The sequence below is a fragment of the Salvelinus sp. IW2-2015 genome, linkage group LG4q.1:29 (assembly GCF_002910315.2).
Source record: "Salvelinus sp. IW2-2015 linkage group LG4q.1:29, ASM291031v2, whole genome shotgun sequence".
Taxonomy (NCBI): Eukaryota; Metazoa; Chordata; class Actinopteri; order Salmoniformes; family Salmonidae; genus Salvelinus; species Salvelinus sp. IW2-2015.
Genome location: NC_036842.1, coordinates 70,184,963 through 70,209,100, shown reverse-complemented (window position 1 = coordinate 70,209,100; position 24,138 = coordinate 70,184,963). Strand labels below are relative to the sequence as shown.

General features: G+C 44.5%; 1 protein-coding gene and 1 long non-coding RNA gene across 2 annotated transcripts in view; one reads left to right on the top strand and one right to left on the bottom strand.

The window, feature by feature from the left end:
* The window catches only part of man2a2 (mannosidase, alpha, class 2A, member 2), a 28,674-nt gene extending 11,051 nt beyond the window's left edge, over positions 1 to 17,623 (top strand). Inside the window, 21 exon segments of the mRNA XM_070443077.1 lie at positions 2,018 to 2,145; positions 2,421 to 2,594; positions 2,864 to 2,986; positions 2,989 to 3,049; position 3,266; positions 7,662 to 7,838; positions 7,923 to 8,125; positions 8,356 to 8,538; positions 8,813 to 8,927; positions 10,596 to 10,666; positions 10,750 to 10,915; positions 11,075 to 11,309; positions 11,572 to 11,696; positions 12,215 to 12,444; positions 14,793 to 14,811; positions 14,894 to 15,035; positions 15,597 to 15,730; positions 15,995 to 16,069; positions 16,373 to 16,567; positions 16,701 to 16,814; positions 17,061 to 17,623. Coding sequence (XP_070299178.1) covers positions 2,018 to 2,145; positions 2,421 to 2,594; positions 2,864 to 2,986; positions 2,989 to 3,049; position 3,266; positions 7,662 to 7,838; positions 7,923 to 8,125; positions 8,356 to 8,538; positions 8,813 to 8,927; positions 10,596 to 10,666; positions 10,750 to 10,915; positions 11,075 to 11,309; positions 11,572 to 11,696; positions 12,215 to 12,444; positions 14,793 to 14,811; positions 14,894 to 15,035; positions 15,597 to 15,730; positions 15,995 to 16,069; positions 16,373 to 16,567; positions 16,701 to 16,814; positions 17,061 to 17,213 — 2,824 coding nt within the window. The 3' untranslated portion in view covers positions 17,214 to 17,623.
* A 1,087-nt stretch (positions 17,624 to 18,710) lies between these two features.
* LOC139027582 (uncharacterized) lies at positions 18,711 to 22,960 on the bottom strand. The gene is made up of 2 exons (XR_011479706.1): positions 21,637 to 22,960; positions 18,711 to 18,989 (listed from the first exon to the last, which is right to left on the bottom strand). It is a non-coding gene; the product is annotated as an uncharacterized lncRNA (long non-coding RNA).
* Positions 22,961 to 24,138: the final 1,178 nt, after the last annotated feature.

Sequence of the window (24,138 nt, the reverse complement as noted above, 5' to 3'; positions counted from 1 at the left end):
CCTGCAAAATGACCTCCAGCAGGCCACAAATGTGCATGTGTCTGCTCAAACAGTCAGAAACAGACTCCATAGAGGTGGTATGAGGGCCCGACGTCCACAGGTGGGTTGTGTGCTTACAGCCCAACACCGTGCAGGACGTTTGGTATTTTCCAGAGAACACCAAGATTGGCAAATTCGCCACTGGCGCCCTGTGCTCTTCACAGATGAAAGCAGGTTCACACGCACATGTGACAGACTGACAGAGTCTGGAGACGCCGTGAGAACGTTCTGCTGCCTGCAACATCCTCCAGCATGACCGGTTTGGTGGGTCAGTCATGGTGTGGGGTGGCATTTCTTTGGGGGCCGCACAGCCCTCCATGTGCTCGCCAGAGGTAGCCTGACTCCATTAGGTACCGAGATGAGATCCTCAGACCCCTTGTGAGCCATATGCTGGTGCGGTTGGCCTGGGTTCCTCCTAAGCAAGACAATGCTAGACCTCATGTGGCTGGAGTGTGTCAGCAGTTCCTGCAAGAGGAAGGCATTGATGCTATGGACTGGCCCGCCAGTTCCCCAGACCTGAATCCAATTGAGCACATCTGGGATGTCATGTCTCGCTACCATCCACCAATGCCACGTTGCACCACAGACTGTCCAGGAGTTGGCGGATGCTTTAGTCCAGGTCTGGGAGGAGATCCCTCAGGAGACCATCCGCCACCTCATCAGGAGCATGTCCAGGCGTTGTAGGGAGGTCATACACACACACTACTGAGCCTAATTTTGACTTGTTTTAAGGACATTACATCAAAGTTGGATCAGCCTGTAGTGTGGTTTTCCACTTTAATTTTGAGTGTGACTCCAAATCCAGACCTCCATGGGTTGATACATTTGATTTCCATTGATCATTTTTGTGTGATTTTGTTGTCAGCACATTCAACTATGTAAAGAAAAAAGTATTTAATAAGAATATTTCATTCATTCAGATCTAGGATGTGTTATTTTAGTGTTCCCTTTATTTTTTTGAGCAGTGTATATATATATATATGATATTATAAATGCCTCATGCGACTTGTAATAAGACTAAGCAATTAGCCTATTAAAATGTGACTCCATAAGATAAATAGCAATATGCAAGAGACTATAGTTGAGTCAGAGTAATAGGCAATGAAGAAATGTCTGAGAATGGAATTCTAAATACAGGTGTATTTAATTACTTTAGAAAATGAATGGTAAGTTTATGCCTTGTATAATAAGTTACAAAGCATTATAAGGCAGTATTCTAAGCATGGTCAGAGAGAGAGAGAGACAAAGAAACCATGGCTTGTGCCATGGCCCATAGCTCAGGGAAGAGGGTAAGACATGGTGTAAGTATCTCACCACAGAAAGGAACAAATAAGAAAACAGAATCTAATATTATTTTTAAAGTGTAAGCATTGGACCTGTTTGGATTAAAAAATGGAGTTGTTGACCAATGGAATTACTGTGAAGTTAACCTCGAATCCGATATCGGACCTACAGGATGTAACCTCTGGTTCTCAGAGGTGAGACAATGGAGGTTGCCAAGATCAACACAGAGAATGCTGAATTCCTAAGACAACACAAAGGAATTTCTTGCATACAGTTAATAAGAAGAGTCACTTCGGGGGCTGGCCTACTTTGTTGTTTTCTGTAAGCAGGAACTCGCCCAGCTGTGAATGTCTACCCAACTAGCAAAACAGTGTCTTTTCAGTATCTCTTATCTCAGTGTAAACAACCTGCCAGGCCACATTAGCAGCGTGATCTACGATAATTAGCTAATAAGCGCCACATCTCCCTTGGCAGAGAGACCAGATACTTCTAAAATAGCTGGTTATTTGGGTGACGTGGTGGCTCCAAGTAAGCGTTGGCTTTTCAAATCAAATTGTATTTGTCACTTACTTTGTAAACAACAGGCAGGTGTAGACTAACAGTGAAATGCTTACTTATGGATCCTTTTCCAACAATACAGAATTGTCCTCATGTCTCTACTGGGTGGATGTCTTAAATCCTCTCGCTGTCACAGGCTAATCCTGGGAGGGCAGCTGGAGATAGTGACCGGAGGATGGGTTATGACTGATGAGGCCAACGTTCACTACTTCGCCATGATTGACCAGCTCATAGAGGGCCATCAGTGGCTGGAGAAGAATGTGGGTAAGCAACACGCTTCCCCTCTCCGAGATGCCTTCTCTTATTCATGCAAGGGGTTTTGCCCACTGATGTTTGCAGCAGAAGCATTGGAAAGTTAAAATAATTCAAACTCTGAGTGGATAACTTTGCAATGACACCTTTGCGCATATTGTGTGAAGTCCTGTATGACTTCGGTCATAGTTCTGTTGCAGTAGGAGTTCCATTATGACATAAACTGTGCACAATGCTTTGTTGTATTCTCCATGATGGTAACCCTCTTGTGCTGTGCCCTACTGTAGGTGTGACTCCTCAGTCGGGTTGGGCGGTGAACCCCTTTGGCCACAGTGCCACCATGGCCTACTTGCTGAAGAGGGCCAACCTGACCAGCATGCTCATCCAGAGGGTCCACTACTCCATTAAGAAGCACTTCGCCTCCAGCCGCAGCCTGGAGTTCATGTGGAGGCAGTCCTGGGGTCAGTTGCTGGCTGTTTTCGTGGCAGCAGACCAATCTCATCTATTTACACCATAATGTGCTTATCTCTCTGGAACGCAGAGTGCTGCCACTCTGGATGGCCTTTCAAATTGAGGATGAGGGAAATGTTGTAAATGTCACAAGTGGTCAATTTATAGTTTGGACTAAGAACACTAACAGTTGTTTGTTCCTTGCTTGTATTTGCATTGTACTTTTGAATTCACACAAACCCCAAAATAAAAATGTAAAACCTTTTTTTTGTGATGCCAGACCAGGAGTCGGGCACGGACATCTTCTGCCACATGATGCCCTTCTACAGTTATAACGTGCCACACACCTGCGGACCTGAACCCAAGATCTGCTGCCAGTTTGACTTCAAGAGGCTGCCGGGCGGCCTCTTGACTGTCCCTGGAAGGTTCCTCCGCGGGCCGTGGTGGAGGCCAACGTGGCAGAAAGGTGAGCCCAGCAGAGAGCCTCCCCCCGGCCTTGTACGCCACACTGCTAGGGGGGAGATGTCTGACCTCTGCAGTAGAGCAGGGAGTGTGGGTGCTGAGAAACATGGAAATATGCAACCGGCTTTGTAGACCTTCACTGCGACTTGCTTATCAATGAATAATTTTGTGTAGAAAAAAACAGCTTCATGGAACTTTCCAAAGCACACATTCCTGAGAGAGTCTAATGGAAAATAGCTCTCTCACTGAAAGCTATTGATTGCCTTTTTCCATTAAAGCTCCTCTTTTTATCCTCCATTTTCTAAGGTCATGTCAGTCATTTATTTTTATTTATTTTATTTTACCGTTATTTTACCAGGTAAGTTGACTGAGAACACGTTCTCATTTGCAGCAACGACCTGGGGAATAGTTACAGGGGAGAGGAGGGGGATGAATGAGCCAATTGTAAACTGGGGATTATTAGGTGACCGTGATGGTTGAGGGCCAGATTGGGAATTTAGCCAGGACACCGGGGTTAACACCCCTACTCTTACGTCATCTATTGCCCTGTAACACAGGCATTGCACTGGGATGCACACACTCATTTACATTGATATTTTAGTCATTTAGCAGACGCTCTTATCCAGAGCAACTGAGTCAATACATTTTAGTTATTTTTCCCCGTACTGGTCCCCCGTGGGAATCAAACCCACAACTCTGGCATTGCAAGCGCCATTCTCTACCAACTGAGCCACACAGGACTACATAACTAAGAGACTATTGAATATGTCATGCGTTTCAAAAGAAGACATTTCCGCCCACTGCCTGCCAAGCTTTCTTCTTTTCATTCAAATATGCTTTGACGAAGGTCAATGGACAGAAATGTTGCTATTGTCAATCATTTCTATATTCTAAAGCAAGCAGTGCTCAAGTCGGTGTGCTTGGTTTTTGGTAAGCAATTGGGTGCGTGTATTTCATGATACTACAACACTTTGCTGAAACAAGGAGGAACAAACTGTCTTCACATTATGAAGAGTCCATGTTACTGTGGAAACTGACTCAATTGCATGTCTCGTATTGTTGAATCAAATCAAATGTATTTATATAGCCCTTCTTACATCAGCTGATATCTCAAAGTGCTGTACAGAAACCCAGCCTAAAACCCCAAACAGCAAGCAATGCAGGTGTAGAAGCACGGTGGCTAGGAAAAACTCCCTAGAAAGGCCAAAACCTAGGAAGAAACCTAGAGAGGAACCAGGCTATGAGGGGTGGCCAGTCCTCTTCTGGCTGTGCCGGGTGGAGATTATAACAGAACATGGCCAAGATGTTCAAATGTTCATAAATGACCAGCATGGTCAAATGTTAATAATCACAGTAGTTGTCGAGGGTGCAACAAGTCAGCACCTCAGGAGTAAATGTCAGTTGGCTTTTCATAGCCGATCCTTAAGAGTATCTCTACCGCTCCTGCTGTCTCTAGAGAGTTGAAAACAGCAGGTCTGGGACAGGTAACACATCCGGTGAACAGGTCAGGGTTCCATAGCCGCAGGCAGAACAGTTGAAACTGGAGCAGCAGCACGGCCAGGTGGACTGGGGACAGCAAGGAGTCATCATGCCAGGTAGTCCTGAGGCATGGTCCTAGGGCTCAGGTCCTCCGAGAGAGAGGGAGAAAGAAAGAAAGAAAGAGAGAGAGAATTAGAGAGAGCATACTTAAATTCACACAGGACACCGGATAAGACAGGAGAAATACTCCAGATATAACAGACTGACCCTAGCCCCCCGACACATAAACTACTGCAGCATAAATACTGGAGGCTGAGACAGGAGGGGTCAGGAGACACTGTGGCCCCATCCGATGATACCCCCAGACAGGGCCAAACAGGCAGGATATAACCCCACCCACTTTGCCAAAGCACAGCCCCCACACCACTCTCTTATACACATCTAGATGTGTATAAGAGACAGGCCCACAAAGATCTCCGCCACGGCACAACCCAGACAGGAAGATCACGTCAGTGTTTCAACCCACTCAAGTGACGCACCCCTCCTAGGGATGGCATGGAAGAGCACCAGTAAGCCAGTGACTCAGCCCCTGTAATAGGGTTAGAAGCAGAGAATCCCGGTGGAGAGAGGGGAACCGGCCAGGCAGAGACAGCAAGGGCGGTTCGTTGCTCCAGAGCCTTTCCGTTCACCTTCACACTCCTGGGCCAGACTACACTCAATCATATGACCCACTGAAGAGATGAGTCTTCAGTAAAGACATAAAGGTTGAGACCGAGTCTGCGTCTCTCACATGGGTAGGCAGACCATTCCATAAAAATGGAGCTCTATAGGAGAAAGCCCTGCCTCCAGCTGTTTGCTTAGAAATTCTAGGGACAATTAGGAGGCCTGCGTCTTGTGACCGTAGCGTACGTGTAGCTATGTACGGCAGGACCAAATCGGAAAGATAGGTAGGAGCAAGCCCATGTAATGCTTTGTAGGTTAGCAGTAAAACCTTGAAATCAGCCCTTGCCTTAACAGGAAGCCAGTGTAGGGAGGCTAGCACTGGAGTAATATGATCAAATTTTTTGGTTCTAGTCAGGATTCTAGCAGCCGTATTTAGCACTAACTGAAGTTTATTTAGTGCTTTATCCGGGTAGCCGGAAAGTAGAGCATTGCAGTAGTCTAACCTAGAAGTAACAAAAGCATGGATTAATTTTTCTGCATCATTTTTGGACAGAAAGTTTCAGATTTTTGCAATGTTACGTAGATGGAAAAAAGCTGTCCTTGAAACAGTCTTGATATGTTCGTCAAAAGAGATATCAGGGTCCAGAGTAACGCCYAGGTCCTTCACAGTTTTATTTGAGACGACTGTACAACCATCAAGATTAATTGTCAGATTTAACAGAATATCTCTTTGTTTCTTGGGACATAGAACAAGCATCTCTGTTTAGTCCGAGTTTAAAAGTAGAAAGTTTTCAGCCATCCACTTCCTTATGTCTGAAACACAGGCTTGTAACGAGGGCAATTTTGGGGCTTCACCATGTTTCATTGAACTGTACAGCTGTGTGTCATCCGCATAGCAGTGAAAGTTAACATTATGTTTTCGAATGACATCCCCAAGAGGTAAAATATATAGTGAAAACAATAGTGGCCCTAAAACGGAACCTTGAGGAACACCGGAATTTACAGTTGATTTGTCAGAGGACAAACCATTCACAGAGACAAACTGATATCTTTCCGACAGATAAGATCTAAACCAGGCCAGAACTTGTCCGTGTAGACTAATTTGGGTTTCCAATCTCTCCAAAAGAATGTGGTGATTGATGGTATCAAAAGCAGCACTAAGGTCTAGGAGCACGAGGACAGATGCAGAGCCTCGGTCTGACGCCATTAAAAGGTCATTTACCACCTTCACAAGTGCAGTCTCAGTGCTATGATGGGGTCTAAAACCAGACCGAAGCATTTCGTATAAATTGTTTGTCTTCAGGATGGCAGTGAGTTGCCGTGCAACAGCTTTTTCAACATTTTTTGAGAGGAATGGAAGATTTGATATAGGCCAATAGTTTTTTAAATATTTTCTCGGTCAAGGTTTGGCTTTTTCAAGAGAGGCTTTATTACTGCCACTTTTAGTGAGTTTGGTACACATCCGGTGGATAGAGAGCTGTTTATTATGTTCAACATGGGAGGGCCAAGCACAGGAAGCAGCTATTTCAGTAGTTTAGTTGGAATAGGGTCCAGTATGCAGCTTGAAGGTTTAGAGGCCATGATTATTTTCATCATTGTGTCAAGAGATATAGTACTAAAACACTTAAGTGTCTCTCTTGATCCTAGGTCCTGGCAGAGTTGTGCAGACTCAGGACAACTGAGCTTTGGAGGAATACGCAGATTTAAAGAGGAGTCCATAATTTGCTTTCTAATGATCATGATCTTTTCCTCAAAGAAGTTCATGACTTTATTACTGCTGAAGTGAAAGCCATCCTCTCTTGGGGAATGCTGCTTTTTAGTTAGCTTTGCGACAGTATCAAAATGAAATTTCGGATTGTTCTTATTTTCCTCAATTAAGTTGGAAAAATAGGATGATCGAGCAGCAGAGAGGGCTCTTCAATACTGCACGGTACTGTCTTTCCAAGCTAGTCGGAAGACTTCCAATTTGGTGTGGCGCCATTTCCGTTCTAATTTTCTGGAAGCTTGCTTCAGAGCTCGGGTATTTTCTGTATACCAGGGAGCTAGTTTCTTATGACAAATGTTTTTAGGAGTGCAACTGCATCTCGGGTATTGCGCAAGTTTAAATTGATTTCCTCAGTTAGGTGGTTAACTGATTTTTGTCCTCTGACGTCCTTGGGTAGGCATGCACGGGAATGCACGGCCATCCCTTCTTCAGTCAGATGCTTGTTCCACAACACAAAATGATTGTGTCTCCTCTAGTCTCTCCTATTTTCTGTCCTCTCTCCTTATATTGGCTGTTAGATGTGAACCAGGATTACTTTTACTTTACTGCTTTTGGGTAAGTTTGTCGTCTTGAAAATGAAGTTGATAAAATAAAACAATTGAAGACAATTACATTTTCTTGACAGTCTTCATCCATAATGGTCAGTTACATGAATATACACTTACAGTGCCAGCCCTACTATGACCTGAGTCACTCTCTCCACCCCAAGGCCCACCTGCTCTTGGACCAGTACCGTAAGAAGTCCAAGCTGTTCCGCAGTAAGGTGGTTCTGATTCCACTGGGAGATGACTTCCGCTACGACAAGGCCCTGGAGTGGGACCAGCAGTACCTCAACTACCAGAGACTCTTTGACTACATGAACTCTCACTCAGAGATGCATGTGCAGGTATGTTCGTTTTGATTGATATTTGATTAATTCTAAGATGTATAAAATGTAATGTCTCACCTTTATGGTCCTGTGTGTCTCCAGGCCCAGTTTGGGACCCTGACCGACTACTTTACTGCGGTTTACAAGGCCAATGGTGTGCTCCAGGGTGTCAGACCCCCAGAATACCCGGTGCTGAGCGGGGACTTCTTTGCGTACGCAGACCGAGAGGACCACTACTGGAGCGGCTATTACACTTCCCGGCCCTTCTACAAGAGCATGGACCGGGTGCTGGAGTCCCATCTCAGGTAAGGCCAGATGTTAACAGACAGACATGGCTTTAGTACATCTGTAAAACAGCAGGTTGGCATTTGCGCCTTACTCTCAGTCCTTAATTCAACAATGTTAGCCACATGTGCGTAGGTTTCAAAAGTAAAATCATTGGAGATGGAGACCTGTCTGCACACTGTCAAAGTTAGGAACAATCCCAAAACGTTCTCTTGTCTTTGTTAATTTGTTCCTCTGTGTTGTTCCACAGAGGTGCAGAGATCCTGTTCAGTCTGGCTGTGGCTTACGCTCGCCACGCGGGAATGGAAGGCCGCTACCCCACGTCAGACTACACCCTGCTGATGGAAGCCAGGCGCACCGTCGCCCTGTTCCAGCATCACGATGCCATCACAGGTACCGCCAAGGAGAACGTGGTTATCGACTACGGCAACAGGTCAGTTGCTAAGAGAGAGACACAGAATAGAGATAGAAGTATATTTTTCAACTTTAAAAACTTTTATACGGAAAAGTATTCACTAATTTCTTTTTTTTTCTTTCTACATCCCTGCCTTTGTGACCACTGGTCTCAAAAGAAAAATACCGCCATTTTACACTTAAGTCTCCAACTCAGTTGAATGGTTCAGAAGGAACAGAGAAAAGAGACGAGGCTAAGTGGACATTCAAGAATACTAGCATAACGTCTCATTGGTCCTTTGTCTTTCCTTTAGGTTACTGCGCTCCCTGCAGGGCTTGAAGAGAGTAATCATTAACGCAGCCCACTTCCTGGTAATGAAAAACAAGGACGTGTATCGCTTCTACCAGACAGAACCCTTCCTAGAGACGGTAACGGACGACAGGGAGACATGGAGCTCTAACAATGCATTGCAGTGTTAAAATAGCTCACATAAGCTCAACTTCTTTTGTATGTTAATTTCCCATATGATTCCTTGTTGTTGACTGTATATCTATCAAGTTGTGATCTACTCCTACTCAGTGCTTCTCTAGTCTAGTAACAAGCAATAAGTGCATTTCTGACTCTCATATACAGTGCCTTCAGAAAGGAATCATACCTTTGACTTATTCCACATTTTCTCACCCATCTACACACAATATCCCATAATGACAAAGTGAAAACATGTTTTTAGAATTTTTAGCTAATTTATTGAAAATGTAATATCTCATTTACATAAGTATTCACACCCCTGAGCTTTGCATACCCGGATTGTACAATATATGCACATTATTCTTAAAAAAATTCTTAAAGTTCTGTCAAATTGGTTGTTGGTCATTGCTAGATAGACATTTTCGAGTTTTGCCATAGATTGCGAAGCCTATTTAAGTCAAAACTGTAAGTAGGCCACTCAGGAACATTAAATGTTGTCTTGGTAAGAAAGTATAGTGTATATTTGGCCTTGTGTTTTAGGTTATTGTCCTGCTGAATGTTGAATTGGTTTCCCAGTGTCTGGTGGAAAGCTGACTGAACCAGGTTTTCCTCTAGGATTTTGCCTATGCTTAGCTCTATTCCGTTTCTTTTTAGCAAAAAAAACCTCCCTGGCAGATGACAAGCATACCCACAACATGATGCAGCCACCACCATGCTTGAAAATATGAAGTGGTACTCAGTGGTGTGTTGTTGGATTTGCCCCAAACGTAACGCTTTTTATTCAAGATGAAGTTAATTTCTTTGTTGCATTTTTTGCAGTTGTACTTTAGTGCCTTATTGCAAACAGGATGCATGGTTTGGAATATTTTGTATTCTGTACTGGCTTCCTTCTTTTCACTCTGTCATTTAGGTTAGACGAGTGTTGTGGAGTAACTCCAATGCTGTTGGTCCAGACTCAGCTTTCTCCTATGACAGCCATTAAACTCTGTCGCTGTTTTAAAGTTACACTGGCCTCATGGGAAAATCCCTGAGCGGTTCCCCTCCTCTCCTGCAACTGAGTTAGGAAGGATGCCTGTATCTTTGTAGTGACTGGGTGTATTGATTCACCATCCAAAGTGTAATTAATAACGGCACCATGCTCAAAGGGATATTCAATATCGGCTTTTTTGTTTTTACCCATCTACCAATAGCTTTCCTTCTTTGCGAAGCATTGGAAAACCTCCCTTTGTGGTTAAGTCTATCTTTGACATTCACTGCTCGACTGAGTGACCTTACAGATAATTGTATGTGTGGGGTACAGAGATGAGATAGTCATGTTAAACACAACTCCATGCAACTTGTTATGCGACATGTTACGCAAATATTTACTCCTGAACTTATTTAGGCTTGCCATGTCAAAGGGGTTGAATACTTACTGACTCAAGACATTTCAGATTTTCATTTTTTATTAATTTCTGAAAATATAATTCCGCTTTGCCATTATGCAGTTGTGTGTGTGTGTGGGCCAGTGACACAATCTTCATTTAATCAATTTTAAATTCAGGCTGTAACTCAACAAAATGTGAAAAAAGTCAAAGGGTGTGAGTACTTTCTCAAGGCACTGTATACTTCTGTGTTTGTGACTATAGGATGATAGGCGTGCCACCCAAGACACCCTGCCCCAGCGCACCCTTATCGAACTGGACCAATCAGGACCTAGGTAACCCCCTCTTCCCCTCTGCCTCAGTATAGTCTCTCATGGGTGGAGTGTTTGACTGATCTCCCCCTGTTTCTCTCTGTTAGGTACCTGGTGCTGTTCAACCCAGTGGAGCAGGACAGGCTGTGTGTGGTGACAGTGTTGGTGATCTCTGTCAGGGTCCGGGTGCTCACAGAGGATGGACAGACCCTCCCTGTACAGCTCAGTGCCCAGTGGAGCTCTGCTAGTCAGATGAGCGCAGAGGGCTTCCAGGTGTGTGTGTAGGGTTGCTGGTTTAATTTGTGGTGCTCTCAGTGACTATTTAATGTACATTGTGTGGTACTTCAGTTGACAGATGCATTGATATATTATGTGTAGCATGAGGGTCTGCCGTGTGTGTGTGTGTTTAACTGTGTTCTCTCCTGTCTGCAGGCCTCCTTCACGGTGCGTCTGCCTGCCCTGGGCCTGGCTGTGTTCCAGCTTTATGACTCTGCTGACACCCCCATGACGCTGCGCTCTGAGACCCTGCTGAGGCGGTCTGGTCAGGGGCAGACTGCCCACGCCGTGGACCCCTTCCCATTGCGCTCCCAGACAGCAGATCCACAGATCTTCTACATCTCCACCCAGTCCGTTACACTGGGCTTCTCTGGAACCACTGGCCTGCTGGAAATATATGGAGGGGAAGAGGCTTGTGGCCCAAATGGCACCCCGTTTCCTATGTGGTGCACTATTTTTTGCCAGAGCCCTAGGCTGCCACTGACTATTCTTTGTCTCTAACAGATTGACTGATTTGGAAGTCAGCCTAAACGCTGTGACTAAAATTAGCCCAAGGCCGTTGATCATTTGCTGAATTCCAAATAGGCAGCACAGACTAATTTGCTTGAAGTGTAATGTATAATTCTCTCTCTGTCTCTCTCGCTTGGTCCATCAGAGTATCCATCGTAAAGACGACCCCCAGGAGGTCAAGGTTCAGATCCAGTTTGTGACGTACGGCACTCGGTCCTCAAAGGACAAGAGCGGAGCTTACCTCTTCCTGCCTGATGGGAAGGCTAAGGTGAGCTAGCTAAAGTTGAGGATCGGTAGGCTAGTCAGTTTTACGAGGATATGTTTGGAAGCATGAGTGAAGGATGCTTTGTTGCGAAATAGGAAGCCGATTCTAGATTTCATTTTGGATTGGGGATGTTTAATGTGAGTCTGGAAGGAGAGTTTACAGTCTAACTAGACACCTAGGTATTTGTAGTTGTCCACATATTCTAAGTCAGAACCGTCCAGAGTAGTGATGCTGGACGGGCGGGCAGGTGCAGGCGATCGGTTGAAGAGCATGCATTTAGTTTTACTTGCATTTAAGAGCAGTTGGAGCAGTCTGTGCCATTGAGCAAGGCACTTAACCCTAATTTGCTCCAGAGGCATTATGGCTATTATGGCTGACCCTGTACATCAACACATTTCACTGTACCTATCCGGTGTATGTGACAATAAAACATATTTTTTAACTGTATAATGTTTTAAGATCAGTCTACCCTGCCTCAATCCATTACAGAAACACACTGTCTCTGCCTCTCCGTCTCTCAGCCCTACAGTCAGAAGGAGCCACCGGTGGTGCGTGTGGTGGAGGGCCCTCTCTTCTCTGAGGTAGTGGCTATGTACCAGCACTTCCAACAGACCATTCGCATACACAATGTGCCAGGTGTGGACGGTCTGTCCCTGGATGTCACCACCATGGTGGACATCAGAGAACAGTCTAACAAAGAGCTGGCCATGCGTCTGGTCACGGACATACAGAATGACGATACCTTCTACACCAGGGGTGTCAAAGTCAAATGGACGGAGGGCCAAATAAAAAATTTAGCTACAAGCCGAGGGCCGGACTGTTCGAATYTTCATTGAAAWTTTTTTAAATGACGCATATAGTCTAGTGAACCTAATTGAACCTACTGAAAACCTAACAAATATATTCCAATATGATCAGATAAATAAAGCAATATTTTCTTATGGCTCTGTCAGTAATCTTTAATTTTCAACAGACACAAAAGACAAATTTCCTTTATATAAAAATCCCCATAACATGAACATTAAATGAAAGAAACCGGTATTCAAGGCACCATCAGTAGCCTATATTTTCTATTTTAGCAAAAGTGGGCTAAATTTACTTCAAAGAAAAAAACAATAATAGCAATTTTCTATCATCCACTCAACTGAAATATTTTTAAAATATAATTGGATTGAAATACAATAAAATAAAGTGCAAAAATCTATTAATCAAAAACAACACTTTGTTTAAGGAGAAGTAACATGCAGTGAAAACAAATATTAAACTTTAACTTTTAAACTTGAACTGAGTAAAAACTCTAAATATGTGATTGCACAGTAATGTTCACTTGTTTGAGGTTGAGGGTGATACTTGGTGGTGTCCCATCTTTTCCACAAGTTCATCAATGTTCGGGGTAAGGCTCTGAGCTGAGGAAATCCTCAGAATTGAGTGGAGGTGTTCAGCAGTAAGTCGACTTCTGTGTGATGTTTTGTTCAGGTTCATCAAAGAAAACAGTTGTTCACACAGGTATGTGCCTGTCTCTTATACACATCTAGATGTGTATAAGAGACAGGTACATATCAGAGATGACATGATCCCGACCCTGCAGCTGCAAGTTCATTGCATTCAGATGACTCGTAATGTCACACAGAAAAGCCATTTCACACAGAAACATTTCGTCTCGGAGTTGTGTTGTGTCTTTCCCTTTGCTGTCCAAGAACAGACAAATCTCCTCACGAAGCTCGAAACATCTTTGAAGCACCTTTCCCTGGCTTAGCCATCGCACCTCTGTGTGATAAGGCAAATCACCATGCTCCGTTTCTAACTCCGTCAGAAATGCCTTGAACTGGCGGTGATTCAAACCTTTGGCTCTGATAAAGTTAACTGTGCGCGTGATGATGCTCATTACATGCTCCATTTTCAAGGCTTTACCGCCTGTCTCTTATACACATCTAGATGTGTATAAGAGACAGCCATTTGGAGGTTTGGTGGTGAGCTTTCCACGTCAACAGCAAATGGGTTACCGAGCAGTTCCAACCTGCTTTTTTGTGCTTCAAAGTCAGCAAATCGGCGTCGAAAGTCAGCGGCAAGCATACCTATTTTATCAGCCAACTGTGCGCTCGGGAACGACCCTGCTGCTGTCTCTTATACACATCTAGATGTGTATAAGAGACAGTCTTCATACAAATCATGCCCCGTAGTTGTGCCATGCATAGGACGTAAAGCCAAAAACTCCTCTGTCACGCTTAGGCTGGAGTCCACTCCGCGGATGAAAATTGACAACTGGGCAATGTCAGAAATGTCGGTGCTCTCATCCACAGCCAAGGAATATGCAATGAAATCTTTTCCCTTTTTCACAAGCTGCTCTTTTAGATTGATGGACAACTGGTCTACTCTCTCGGCAATGGTGTTTCTGCTCAGACTCACATTTAAAAAGAGTTGCCTTTTTTCTGGGCAAACTTCGTCACAAACTTTAATCATGCAGTTTTTGATGAAATCCCCCTCCGTAAATGGCCGGGCTGATTTAGCGATCTCTTCTGCCAAAATAAAACTGGCCTTGACAGCAGCCTGGCCTTGTGATTTGGCTTTTTTGAACAGAGCCTGTCGAGATTTGAGGCCTCGTTTTAATTCCTCTGCCTTTTGTAGCCTTTGTTCCATGTCCATATTCTTGTTTTTGTCCGCGTGTTTCGTTTCATAATGTCGTCTCAGATTATACTCTTTCAGTACCGCCACACTTTCTCCACACAGAAGACACACAGGTTTTCCAGCTACCTCCGTGAACATATACTCCGACTCCCACCTTGTTTGAAACCCCCGGTTCTCAGTGTCCACCTTCCGTTTTGCCATTTTTGATGGGTATCTGAAAGTTAATTTTACTGTGATGCTGACGACTGCTGTGCCAATAAATATTGAAATGAAGCAGCCTACTGCTCGGTGCGTCACCGTTGCATTGTGGGAAATGTAGTATTGGTGCGTGTAAAAGATCTGCGGGCTGCCGGCTTGCTGCGGTCTGCGGGCCGGTTCTAATAATAAATCAAGATCATCCCAGGGGCCGTAAAAAACCTTCTCGCGGGCCGGATGTGGCCCGCGGGCCTTGACTCTGACATATGTGTTCTACACAGACCTCAACGGATTCCAGGTCAGACCACAACGCACACTTTACACTTGAGTGTCTGTCCTTTGGCTTCAACATGTACCTCAATACTGTAATGTTTCCACAGATGCAGCCCCGGCGCCACTTTCTGAAGCTCCCCCTGCAAGCCAACTTCTACCCCATGCCCAGCCATGCCTACATCCAGGACAGCCATCTCCGGCTCACCCTGCACTCTGCCCAGGCCCTGGGCGTCACCAGCCTAGAGGGCGGTAGGGATGGACAACTCATACGTTATTTTTTCTTAACACCTTAGTGTTCCTGAAGTTTTTTATCTCTTATATCTCTAAATAAGTTTTCATTAAGAGGGACTGGTAGCAGTTTTTCCTTTTTCATTTACTGAAATGTGGTGACTTCTCTGCTGTTTGCCTTTGCAATGTTATCTTCATTTATCCACCATTTTTGGCAGTGCAATTGAGACGATCTCCATTTTAAAGTAGTACATTCTCTTCTGTGTTTGTGTTGGGGGGGAAAAGTGCTGGAGTCCTGAACCAAATATTGTCATTCATTTATTGTGGCCACTAGATGGTGGTCATATAGCTTAAAGCCATTTGCAAACTATAGGCAACTCAATTTGAAGAAGACAATGCTCTGATTTTATTGGCTGGTCGCTCCCAACCCATAAGAATCCCCACCTAGTTGACTACTTTAACATGGTGGAAGTCCTCAATGACAATATCCATGCTAAAACAGGTTCTATCCAGAATCTAGAGTCCCCTATCGATCTCTATGATGGAGCTATATATGCATGTCTCTGCTTTTCCCTCCGGCAGGCCAGTTGGAGGTGATTCTGGACCGGCGGCTGATGCAGGATGATAACCGTGGCCTGCGCCAGGGCCTGAAGGACAACAAGAAGACGGCCAACCGCTTCCGCCTCCTACTGGAGAGGAGGTCCACTGGCAACAAGGTCAGTCAGTCTAAAATCCTCAGATGGAAGGGAGTTAGTTACTGGAGCTACCTGGATTTAGTTTCTAGGTGTCATATTCAAGCAAATTAACACAATCTAGTCTGAGGGGAAACAGTGGGTGAGCCGGGACTACTTCTCAGTGTGTCTCAAATGTCTTAATCTCTCATGCTGCGCTCTTTAACCCATGTCTCCGTTCTTTATTTGTCACCCCCCTCCATTTATTTTTGTCATCTCTCTCTCTGTCTCCTGCTCCATTGCACTCAGCATGATGGCTTCTTTGCCAAACTCTCCATGTTTCACTCTCTCGTCTCCTTCGCCCTGAGAGGCGGAGCTCAAGAGGTAACGTTGCCATGGCAACAGTGAGGTCACTAGATACCCAGCCATGGCCGTCTGTCTATGTAATCTGTGTTATAGCTGTTCTTACCTTCTAGTTTAACCTGTGTTTAGCTGCCCTGTACCCTATAGCTAAAAAGCCTGCCGTAGCAGCATTGCAAGAAATCCTGGAATTGGATATGCGCTTAAAATGCAAATAATTGTTTTCAGCTCTGCAGTTTCCCTGCTGTGTTGACTGTTGAAGCTAAGCAGGGTGGGATGGAGTTAACAGATTTGACCTGTGTTGAAACCTGTCTTCAGGCCTCCCAGGTGGTGGACAGCAGACCAACCAGCTTCCCCTCCCTACTTAGTCACATGACCTCGGCCATCCTCAACCACGAGGTGCTGGCACTGCCCGTGCTGCCCAAGAAGCGTGGCATCCCTCCCTTGCACACCTTCGCCCCCCTTACGGGGGCCCTGCCCTGTGACTTCCACGTGCTCAACCTGCGCAGCGTCCAGCACCAGGTAACTAGAAGTGAAGAAGTAATTGTCCTGTTTGTGGAACGTCAATATACTGGAAGATATAATACATGTAGGGTTCTGTGTGTTTACCATTGATGCTGATATGTTTCTGCTTTGCTGTTTTTGTGACGTGTAGCAGGACACCCACTCCCCGTCTCCCTACACGGCCCTCATCCTGCATCGGAAGGGTCTGGACTGTGACCTGGAGACCCCCAACCCTGGGTTCAACTGTACCACTTCCGAGGGACAGGTCAGTGGTCCTCAACAACACGCACACATGGATCACCACAGATACAACTGGGGCGATAGTACAGTGTGTTGCACAGATGCATACAGCACTGCAGTGGGAGTCATTCTAGCAGTCTGGAAAGATTATTCTCTGTGTTAGACATGAGGAGTGACTGGACAAATTGTTCTCTCATACACACTCTTTCTACCTCCTCTCTTTCACAAACTGTATCCATCTCTCGCTCTCTCTCCTTATCTGTTCCTCTAGCTGGGTGTGTCTTCTCTGTTCCGTAAACTGGACCTCCAGCTGCTGCAGCCCGTGTCTCTGTCCCTGATGTACTCCAGCCCCCCTCTGGCCAATGACTCCTCCATCAGCCTGGAGCCCATGGAGATCTCAGCCTTCAGGCTCAAACTGCTCTAGCCAGGCTCAGATAAACACATCAGACCAGACACACCCAGGCCAGGCCTGGTCCCACCTGGTTTTGTCTGTTCAGTTCTAGTCTATAGGAAGACTGCCTCCCAGTGAACAGAGGGGTAGCCAAGCTGGGGCTTCCTGGTCCAACCTGTGTATACAACACATAGTACACTACACCACTCTACACTAAACCACTCTGCACCACACCACACTACAATACACCACACACACCCTGAACTGTAAAGTCAGCTTTGAAGAGCAGGTGTCCACCATGACTAGACTATAACTGCAGGGGGCAGATGGCTGTCAGACACACAGTGGCTGTCTCCAATCTATCTCAGAGAACCAGAAACCTTTGGTGATTTAGTTTTTGTGCTTGTGATAATAAAGGTGATGTCTTTATCACAGAACATATACTGGTGGTCTTCTGCCTTTGCATTGCAGTAGCAATGTCAAGTTAGTGGAAACATAATTTTTCAGTTTTTAAATTAACTTTATTTGTTTTCTTTAAAAAAAAAATCCTTGACTAACTAATGAATGTAAATATCACATGTATAAGGACCTTGGAATGACATGGCGACCGAGTGCAATTTGTAAACGCTTTATTTTTGCCACGTTCTAGTCAAAACTAGGAAACTGGTTGTAGTTATACACGTGCCGCTTTCAACCAATTAGCAAGTCGAACATTTTCGATTTTCGTAGTTCCGACTAGCACATGAATGCGGTGTTAGTTTGGAAGTTTGGACAGCCTATCCACCCGCTGCAGACTAGAGAACTGTTAACTCCATTACGAGCTCATCACTGCTCATTGAACTTTTATTGACTGCATTGACCGACTGAATGCAGTCGTGAATGTTTGCTCTCTCTATCTCTGCAGTAGAGGCGCTGAGGCTATGGCTCTGTAAGATACTGTATGTCAAGCAGAGTCAGTCACTACCAGGCTGGGGATTAGGTCTCTCTCTAAGGAAATACCAATCCCCACGCTACTTTTTTGTTTTTAGTCATCATTATCTCCCTATTGCATGACTGTACGGCCTGCTATCCTTTCAATCCCCCCTTGCTTGTAGATGGTCTGAAGACTTTCAAACTTTTCTTACGTGAGCCTCTCAAAGCTATCATGTCCGGATGAGTTGGCTGTGGAGGACCTGTGATGGAATTTAAGTTACGTTTGTATTTAAATGCTCCTAAAGCCATTCCTGTGCTTCTTTGTATGTGTACACCAATCGATGGACGAATGGTGGTGTGTCCTATACTGTATGCAGTATAAGAAACTACTATGATGACGATACCTCATATTTAACATATGACACATTGGTATGTATATTGATGTGGAAACTTCTGTGAAGATACAGTATGCTAGAGGAGTAGTAAGATCCAGAGTGCAGTATCAGGGACAAGGTATCTGTTCATAGCACTGTACTGCTAATCATCATTAATGAGTCTGTGTAGTGGGGTTGGAGCATCTGGCTTTCAAAGCCAGGCATGGAGACCCTGTTTTTAAAGGCAGGATCGTGGTTCAACCTTCCCTTCATGATGATGTGGAGACATGGTCCGGTGAACAAACAAACAGGGATCCTTCAGGTCTGACTTTGACAGCGAGTTTACATCATCATAAAACATCTCTATAGCCTTGATCCTGGTGGGGTTAAGGTACCTGTCTATGATTCATTTCTGCCTTGTTGGTGTGGAAGGCTAAACATCAGTAGCTTACATCAGTAATGGCAGATGCACTGTTTATCAGTCATTTCTGCCATTTCTCACTATACGTTTCTCCTCTACCATCTCTTAGACCACATATGTCAGAGTCAAGGCCCGCGGGCCACATCCGGCCCGCGAGAAGGTTTTTTACGGCCCCTGGGATGATCTTGATTTATTATTAGAACCGGCCCGCAGYCCGCAGCAAGCCGGCAGCCCGCAGATCTTTTACACGCACCAATACTACATTTCCCACAATGCAACGGTGACGCACCGAGCAGTAGGCTGCTTCATTTCAATATTTATTGGCACAGCAGTCGTCAGCATCACAGTAAAATTAACTTTCAGATACCCATCAAAAATGGCAAAACGGAAGGTGGACACTGAGAACCGGGGGTTTCAAACAAGGTGGGAGTCGGAGTATATGTTCACGGAGGTAGCTGGAAAACCTGTATGTCTTCTGTGTGGAGAAAGTGTGGCGGTACTGAAAGAGTATAATCTGAGACGACATTATGAAACGAAACACGCGGACAAAAACAAGAATATGGACATGGAACAAAGGCTACAAAAGGCAGAGGAATTAAAACGAGGCCTCAAATCTCGACAGGCTCTGTTCAAAAAAGCCAAATCACAAGGCCAGGCTGCTGTCAAGGCCAGTTTTATTTTGGCAGAAGAGATCGCTAAATCAGCCCGGCCATTTACGGAGGGGGATTTCATCAAAAACTGCATGATTAAAGTTTGTGACGAAGTTTGCCCAGAAAAAGGCACTCTTTTTAAATGTGAGTCTGAGCAGAAACACACATTGCCGAGAGGTAGACAAGTTGTCCATCAATCTAAAAGAGCAGCTTGTGAAAAAGGGAAAAGATTTCATTGCATATTCCTTGGCTGTGGATGAGAGCACCGACATTTTCTGACATTGCCCGTTGTCAATTTTCATCCGGGAGTGGACTCCAGCCTAAGCGTGACAGAGGAGTTTTTGGCTTTACGTCCTTGCATGGCACAACTACGGGGCATGATTTGTATGAAGAGGTGTCAAGATGTGTAAATGAGATGGAGCTGCCTTGGGAAAAAACTCGTGGGTTTGACAACCGACGGAGCACCTGCGATGTGTGGACACAGGAGCGGACTGGTGGCGAAGATACGGGAAAAGATGCAAGAGGAAAACGCGACAGGTGAGCTGACAGCTTATCATTGATACTACACCAGGAAGCGTTGTGCGGTAAAGCCTTGAAAATGGAGCATTGTAATGAGCATCATCACGCGCACAGTTAACTTTATCAGAGCCAAAGGTTTGAATCACCGCCAGTTCAAGGCATTTCTGACGGAGTTAGAAACGGAGCATGGTGATTTGCCTTATACACAGAGGTGCGATGGTAAGCCAGGGAAAGGTGCTTCAAAGATGTTTCGAGCTTCGTGAGGAGATTTGTCTGTTCTTGGACAGCAAAGGGAAAGCACAACACAACTCCGAGACGAAATGTTTTCTGTGTGAAATGGCTTTTCTGTGTGACATTACGAGTCATCTGAATGCAATGAACTTGCAGCTGCAGGGTCGGGATCATGTCATCTCTGATATGTACAGTACAGTGAAGGCATTAAAACCAAACTGACTCTGTGGGAGACGCAGATGCGGAAAGAAAATTTGAGCCACTTTCCCAGCTGCCAGACATGAAAGAGAAGCTTCTACCAGTGCGTTCCCGAGCGACAGTTGGCTGAAAAATAGGTATGCTTGCCGCTGACTTTCGACGCCGATTTGCTGACTTTGAAGCACAAAAAAGCAGGTTGGAACTGCTCGGTAACCCATTTGCTGTTGAGCGTGAAAGCTCACCACCAAACCTCCAAATGGAGTTGATTGACCTCCATGCAATGATGCACTGAGGGAAAATATGCGGCAGTGGGTGCTGCGGAGTTCGCCCGTTTCCTCCCGGACACAATGCCCACGACTGCGCATCCAGGCTGCTCAAACGTTGTCTATGTTTGGCAGCACAACCTGTGTGAACAACTGTTTTCTTTGATGAACCTGAACAAAACATCACACAGAAGTCGACTTACTGCTGAACACCTCCACTCAATTCTGAGGATTTCAGCTCAGAGCCTTACCCGAACATTGATGAACTTGTGGAAAAGATGGGACACCACCAAGTATCACCCTCAACCTCAAACAAGTGAACATTACTACTGTGCAATCACATATTTAGAGTTTTTACTCAGTTCAAGTTTAAAAGTTAAAGTTTAATATTTGTTTTCACTGCATGTTCTTCTCCTTAAACAAAGTGTTGTTTTTGATTAATAGATTTTTGCATTTATTTTATTGTATTTCAATCATTATATTTTAAAAATATTTTCAGTTGAGTGGATGATAGAAAATTGCTATTATTGTTTTTTTCTTTGAAGTAAATTTAGCCCACTTTTGCTAAAATAGAAATATAGGTCTACTGATGGTGCCTTGAATACCGGTTTCTTTCATTTAATGTTCATGTTATGGGGATTTTTATATAAGCAGGAATTTGTCTTTTGTGTCTGTTGAAAATTAAAGATTACTGACAGAGCCATAAGAAAATATTGCTTTATTTATCTGATCATATTGGAATATATTTGTTAGGTTTTCAGTAGGTTCAATTAGGTTCACTAGACTATATGCGTCATTTAAAWWWTTTTCAATGAACATTCGAACAGTCCGGCCCTCGGCTTGTAGCTAAATTTTTTATTTGGCCCTCCGTCCATTTGACTTTGACACCCCTGTCTTAGACCATCCTACTATCCAAATATTTTTTCACCCTGCTGTGTTCTGTTTTACACTCCTCACTCAGAACACACGTACCTACAGTCCAACATTTCACTCTACAATGCTCAGGCACTAGCCTGGCCCCATACAGCGGATGTGCTGTAGCCAACTCCTCTATTGATGTCATACTATCTTTGGTATGAGAACAAAGAAACAGAGAGGAGTTAGTTGTACGTATCAACAGACCGGACCATCAGACTACCAATGTAGCCTGCATCACTTTTCATCATCAGCACTTCCACACTGTCTTTTCGGATTGCATTTTCCCTCTAGCTACATGTCATGACACTACCCCTGTTACTAATACGGCACTCCCCRCTATTGTCCCTTTCTTCCCGCTCTCCTACTGTCTATGTATGTGTCCGAGTCCCTCTGTAGACTTGTCTTTTGTATGTGATATTTGTTGTAGGACTTTTTTTAAGATGGAGTTTATGAAGGACTAATTTATTTGCTCTCTTTTATGTTTCTTCCTGGATGTGTGTTTAAAAAAAAGATGCATAGAAGAAAAATGCAGACGCGGTGGAGTCAGAATAAAGATCAAATATGATACTTGGTGTGTTTAGCCACTGCATATTTGTCTCTTATCACTAACCCTTTATGTTAACACCTTTTTATTAACTGTTTTTTTAGCTACTGATCTCTAGTTTGTCAAACTTGTTGAAGGGGGCAGTAGGGGGCAGCACTAAGTTTGTGGGAGACGCACAAGCATCAGTGGTGAGCCATGCTGTTTGTCTCAGTCCTATAGAGGTTTTAAATACTAACCAAGCTGCGATTTTATATTTCAATTCCTTGAACTTGACATGAAAATGCTAAATTTATTTAATGTTGAATGAAAATGGGTAATTTTATACATTTAAAGTTTTTGTGATTTACACAACTGAATGCGTTTTGTAAATGAGGACCTAGATGAGCCCCGGGTATCAGCCAGTTGTATTGGTCATCCACACTGAGGGTGAGGAAAAGACAGACAGACAATCTCTGTGACCAGCCAGCCAGGCCAAAGGACCCCAGCAGCTATGGGCTGCACCGGCTCAAGTGCTTTTGAGATCACCTTTTTGGGAGGCAGAAACGACTGTGGCAGAGATTGCTCCCCTTTATCTCACAAAGAGGAGGGTATTTAAGGGTGACAAAATACTAAATTATTCAGACAGTCAAGCAAAAAAGGGGATTCAAACCAGAACTAGACCAAGGACAAAGTTAAGAGAAAGTGAGAGGGGATCCCTAAAGGGCAGGGTTGGGGAATACAAAATCAGTTTATCATCAAAAATATTGTAATCAGATTAGACACTTTTGGAAAAACTACACTGAACAAAAATATAAATGCAACCTGTTTCATGAGCTGAAATAAAATACATTTTCTATATGCACAAAAAGCTTATTTCATAAACATGTTGTGAACACATTTGTTTACATCCCTGTTAGTGAGTATTTTTTACTTTGTCAAGATAATCCATTAGGTGTGGCATATTTGGAAGCAGATTAAACAGCATTATCATTACACATGTGCACCTTGTGCTGGGAACAAAAGGCCACTCTAAAATGTGCAGTTTTGTCACACAACACAATGCTACAGATGTCTCAAGTTTTGAGGGAGTGTGCAATTGGCAAGATAACTGCAGGAATGTCCACCAGAGCTGTTGCCAGATACTTGAATGTTAATTTCTCTACTATAAGCCGCCTCACAACCACAGACCATGTGTAACCAAGACAGCCCAGGACCTCCACATCCAGCTTCTTCACCTGCAGCATCGTCTGAGACCAGTCACCTGGACTGCTAATGAAATTGGGTTTGTACAACTGAAGATTTTCTGCACAAATTGTCAGAAACTCTCAGGGAAGCTCATCTGCCTGCTCGTCGTCCTCACCAGGGTCTTGACCTGACTGCAGTTTGGCGTCGTAACCGACTTCAGTGGGCAAATGCTCACCTTCGATGGCCACTGGCATGCTGGAGAAGTGTGCTCTTCATGAATGAATCCCGGTTTCAACTGTACCAGGCAGATGGGAGATAGCATAAGCTACGGACAATTAACACAATTGCATTTTATCGATGGCAATTTGAATGCACAGAGATACCGTGACGAGATCCTGAGGCCCATTGTCGTGCCATTCATCCGCCGCCATCACCTCATGTTTCAGCATGATAATGCACGGCCCCGTGTGGCAAGGATCTGTAGACATTTCCTGGAAGCTGAAAATGTCCCAGTTTTTCCATGGCCTGCATACTCACCAGACATGTCACCATATGAGCATGCTTTGAAATGACATGTACGACAGCGTGTTCCAGTTCCCGCCAATGTCCTGCAACTTCGCACAGCCATTGAAGAGGAGCGGGACAACATTCCTCAGGCCACAATAAACAGCCTGTTCAACTCTATGCGAAAGAGATGTCGCACTACATGAGGCAAATAGTGGTCACACCAGATACTGACTGGTTTTCTGATCCAGTCAGATTAG